At 33.8% G+C, this 4,684-nt stretch overlaps 1 protein-coding gene across 1 annotated transcript; it reads right to left on the bottom strand.

Annotated features, from left to right (window-relative positions):
* Positions 1–800: 800 nt before the first annotated feature.
* Positions 801–2,887, bottom strand: LOC129870057 (WAT1-related protein At1g70260-like). The gene is made up of 7 exons (XM_055944637.1): positions 2,685–2,887; positions 2,506–2,568; positions 2,319–2,435; positions 1,597–1,846; positions 1,351–1,509; positions 1,081–1,232; positions 801–960 (listed from the first exon to the last, which is right to left on the bottom strand). The coding sequence occupies exons 1-7, from the start codon at positions 2,885–2,887 to the stop codon at positions 801–803; spliced, it is 1,104 nt and encodes a 367-aa protein (XP_055800612.1).
* Positions 2,888–4,684: the final 1,797 nt, after the last annotated feature.

The following is a 4,684-nucleotide window of genomic DNA, read 5'->3' on the forward strand; positions in this document are numbered from 1 at the left end:
AAAAAACATTTATATACCGGACTGGTCCGCGCTGGTGGACCGATAGGCCGAGTATCAGGCCCTTACCGGGCCAATCTTAAAAACATGGGCCGACTACCGGTCCTGGCTAATCGGTGTCGAGCTCTTAATGGGCCTGCCGCCGGGCCCCCAGCCCATTTGACAGTCTTAGTTAAGGGACCATATCAATTTGATAAATGGCAACTTCCTAGTTTTAGAACTATCTATGATAAAGCTAATTTGTTTGTTAGTTGATGTAAATATGAATGCACAAGGAGTTAGAGTAAGTTTTTGTGGGAACTTAATCTACTTTTTTGAGGTGATTCAAACCATATCAACTTGATAAATGGCAACTTCCTAGTTTTAGAACTATCTATGATAAATCTATTTTTTTTGTTAGTTGATGTAAATATGAATGCACAAGGAGTTAGAGTAAGTTTTTGTGGGAATTTAATCTACTTTTTTGAGGTGATTCCATCACCTTGTGTTGGTCTAACCCTCCTTGATAATTAATACAACACTACCCATATATATATATATATATATATATATATATATATATATATATATATATATAAAGGCAGATTTATTAGCAAAACGTAATACATAATTTTTATACTCTGATCAACACTACGATACCTACTGCACTTTGTTATTTCCATCACAATCAAAGTGTTCTTATAAATTAAAAGAACACTCGCTCTTGTAGTACTATCACAAACAGTTTAACTTGCAACAGAGGGTTTTAAAAAACACACCCTCCAATACATATTTACAGTTGGTTGATCATTATCTTTAATATTCTAGACCTGTGAATCTTTTTCTTGTTGTTCTTGCAGAAGAGGAACTCTTTCATCAGAAGTGGTCACGTTTCCTTTCATGTCTTTCATTGTCTCGTCTTCTTTGAATTGTCCCCATAGCGTAGTGTAATAACCAAGTCCACATATACATGCACTCAACATGCTGCACATATTCACCCATGTAAGCTTTCTATTTAATCCTATGTATAATAAATGGTTACATCACGTATTTTTTTAAAGCAACATGATCATGTATCGAAAAAGAGAAAGAAATTAAACTTACCTTCCATAGTGGAAAGTTGCAGCAAAGAGCACACAACCACAGGTGCTGGCAACTGGAACTCCCACGGGCTTGAAAAATAGGGTATAAGAGGGCCCTTTCAAACGCGAGCACCACATTTGAACACTGCTACGTATTAAACTGCCGAAAATTGCCTATTACGTATCAAAGCATGCATCATCACATTGTTAAAATTATCTAATTAATGGTTAAATTTTAGTACCTTTTAATGAACTTGTTAAAAATATGATTTCTTTAATTAAGTGAGCTTACTGTTAAAACTATGACAAGAAGTTCCATGTCAAGCTTAAGTCTCCAAACACTAAGATCTTTTTCCATAAGTAACGCAAGTAGTCCAGATTGAATAGTCCCAAATAAGGTATAAAGACACGTTATTTTCATCACATGTGGGTGCTTCTTGCTAGTTCCGACCTGAAAACAATTATAATCATTCCATATGTATTTCATATAGAGACAAGAAATTAAAATAAAATAGAAAGAAAGGATATATTTTTGGACCTGAATAATGTTCCATATGGGAAGAGCAATGGAAGCAGATGCAAACAAGAAGCAACCAAGAACCCAATTCTCATGTGTGGAAGTGAAGATGAAGAGGTGTGGTGACGTGGCAAGATGAAGGAAAGATGGAGAATACTGCTTCACCACTGGACCTTTATAGAAAGTCATCCCTAATATTCCCACTATTGATATTAAGGTCCCAATAACTCTTACTATGCTTCCTTGCCTCTTCCAGTCAATTCTTATTTTCCTGAAAGAAAGTTGTTAAAATAACATAGATATAAATTAATATTTTTATTGTCATTTTGTTAATCCATTAATTTTTTTAAAAGAATTATTCCTATTTTAAGAGCGAGGATATTGAAAATGTATTTCATTTTTATTTGAAGGACTGTTTTACAATAGCATTTCATTCTAATATGTTTAATGAGTTTAGTATATGAGGCACAAAAACCGAATCTAACCAAACTTAGGTATTACAATTTGTAACGTCATTCACAAGTTTTGTCTCATTATATGAGAGACATTGAAATTTTGAACTTATAATTAATTAATAAGTTTGAGATCGAAGTTCTACCACATTGCATTTCATTTTACTTTATTTTTTTGGGTTTAAATCTAATTTTTGCAGCCGTTAATTAATTTACATATGTACAAGATATCAACCAAGTTACTAGATGGCAATAATGAAAGAGAAAAGTAAGTAGGGTTTTGGAGAGAACCTGAGAATAATGGCAATAATGAAAGAGAAAGAAGGTATCATGTTGGCTGCACCACATGCTACTATTGGAGAACTATAACTTAGTCCCGCAAACGCAAGATTCTGAGCTATTGTTACCCTGCATCATTATTTCATTACATTTTATCAAATGACTAATCAGGATCAAAATTATACAAGAGAGTACTTACCCTAATAAACCAAGGAAGAAGGCACGCAACACAAGGGGAAACGTGAATAATGGATCCTCAGTCCTACAATTACAAATTATTGAAAAGAGCGAACGTTGATCAACTCGAGACTCATTTTATTTATGTACGGAGAAGAAAGAAGAATAACTACAATTCATGAAGATATATAGTAGTAATACTTGTCTCTTCTGTGGAAAAGGAAGGAGAATGGAATAAGAAGGATAAAGCTAAGAGCATTTGTATACACTACGAACACAAAAGAACTCATCCCTAGCTTGGACATGGTGGTGCTCGCCATAATCGTCAAGAAAATAGTGCAAGCTTCTATTATGATCATGGCTGTGCATGGCAACATTTCTCCTATGGCAACCTTCATACCCATCTCTCCTTCTCCCTCTTTTTGTTTTTATGTGTGTGTGTCAACTTCTATTGCTCCGGATGATCCGGTCTTATCCACCGGACCCTGCGCATAGCGGGAGCTTTAGTGCACCGGGCTGCCCCTATCCATATGTACACCTACTATTTGTCCTACGTGGACTCTGAGAGTAGGTATTAGCCAAGAATTAGATTTGTCCTAGGTGATCAAATTATTTTATGTAGTATAATAAGAAATAACTATAAGGTTTGTTTTTGTGGCTGTCATTAACAAAGGCCCAACTTTACTTTGTTTGAATTCAATGCGGGAACAAAGCATCGAGCGAAAGACTTAAACAAAAAAAACTCTCAATGCGTTAGGGTACTTGCGTTGAACTCATGAGCTTTCTTCCTATCATTTTAACTGAGGTATAAAACAACTCATACACTACTAAATCACATAAATATAAATACTAATTGATCATATATAATAGAATAAAGTATTTAAAAAGTACAATAGATAACTTGGTGAAATAAGTTGAATGAAAGTGCAAGACGGGGTGAATTGTAATTTTGTTTTTGTTGCTTTAGTCGATTGTTGAAGAGGACAGTAATGAGGACTGATAAAATTCAAGGAAATTGAATATAGAAAAATAAAGTGACACGTGATATTTTGTATTGGTTCGGATTAATTCAATATGACTTCTTGTTTATGTTGAAAAATATATGCAAAGCGGAAGCATACCAGAATCATACTGTTTACATGAATAATAGATAACACATACGTTTATGCTAGAAAACATACTATCATGCTAGAACACATAAACCTTTTGAAATTTAATTCGATAAATACCTCTTGAAGCGTGAGCAGAAACCTTCAAGAGAATCCACAAGTTAGACTGCAGTTCTGCGGTCTTCTACAGTGATCTCAAGTTCACGGCCGAACTCTCTCAGTACTTGGGTGGGCAAGTATCGCATAGAAAACCCTACTTTCATCCCTTTTTAGGTTCGGAGAACCCCTATTTATAGGGTCCTTTTTCCGGTCCATGAAAACATGTATTATCCTTTTCTCCTAGGAATAGGATTTTGAGTTCTAGTTAAATATGGACACTGTAGGGATCAGAGAATTAATTACTGAGGCTCCTTATTATGAAAATAATTCAAAATAATTAATTTAGATTATTCTTACCATAATAAATTACAAATCATTCCACTAGAAATTCGTAATTGCACTCCTCCATTTATATTTCGAAATTCCCATTAAACACTTATGTAACTCCCCATGTTAAGATTACAGATACTAATCGATAAATTAAATTACTGACGAATTTAACTTAAAGATTACTTTCCTTTAGAGCACTACTTAACTTATTTCATATGTCGGATTCATAAATCCACTCGCAATTTTTGACACGATGAAAACTTATAAGCTTCTCAAAAAGGAATATCATCAACCTCTATATGGAGACATCAATTCCATCAACTAACTTATTATTTCACCAATATATATTATTATCATCCAATCTACCAGGTATATTGACCCATCTCAGAATCTCACCTTTTAATAAATCAAAACGATAATTAATACATAAAGATCATAATAGTTATATCAAGATTAAGAATATAAGTACATTTAATAGTTTAGAGAACATATTTTTGTCAGTCTAAAACAACTATCTCTACTCGGTCCCATTCAAAACGTACGAAATGCACTAGCACAAGAAGTTTCAACTACATCGCTCCCATAATCAAGATAAATTATATATAATATTGTGCTACAATCATACCGATGACTTGTCCAATTTCCATCTTAGATTGTGAACAA

Source organism: Solanum dulcamara, chromosome 10 (assembly GCF_947179165.1).
Source record: "Solanum dulcamara chromosome 10, daSolDulc1.2, whole genome shotgun sequence".
Lineage (NCBI taxonomy): Eukaryota > Viridiplantae > Streptophyta > Magnoliopsida > Solanales > Solanaceae > Solanum > Solanum dulcamara.

What these genes read in the sequence shown, in the direction of transcription:
- LOC129870057 (XM_055944637.1), bottom strand. Translation starts at nt 2,887, where the DNA reads ATGGGTATGAAGGTTGCCATAGGAGAAATGTTGCCATGCACAGCCATG. An exon ending in TTCTTCCTTGGTTTATTAGG is followed by an intron (nt 2,436 to 2,505) that starts GTAAGTACTCTC and finishes ATAATGATGCAG; the next exon opens with GGTAACAATAGCTCAGAATC. An exon ending in GCAACTTTCCACTATGGAAG is followed by an intron (nt 961 to 1,080) that starts GTAAGTTTAATT and finishes GAATATGTGCAG; the next exon opens with CATGTTGAGTGCATGTATAT.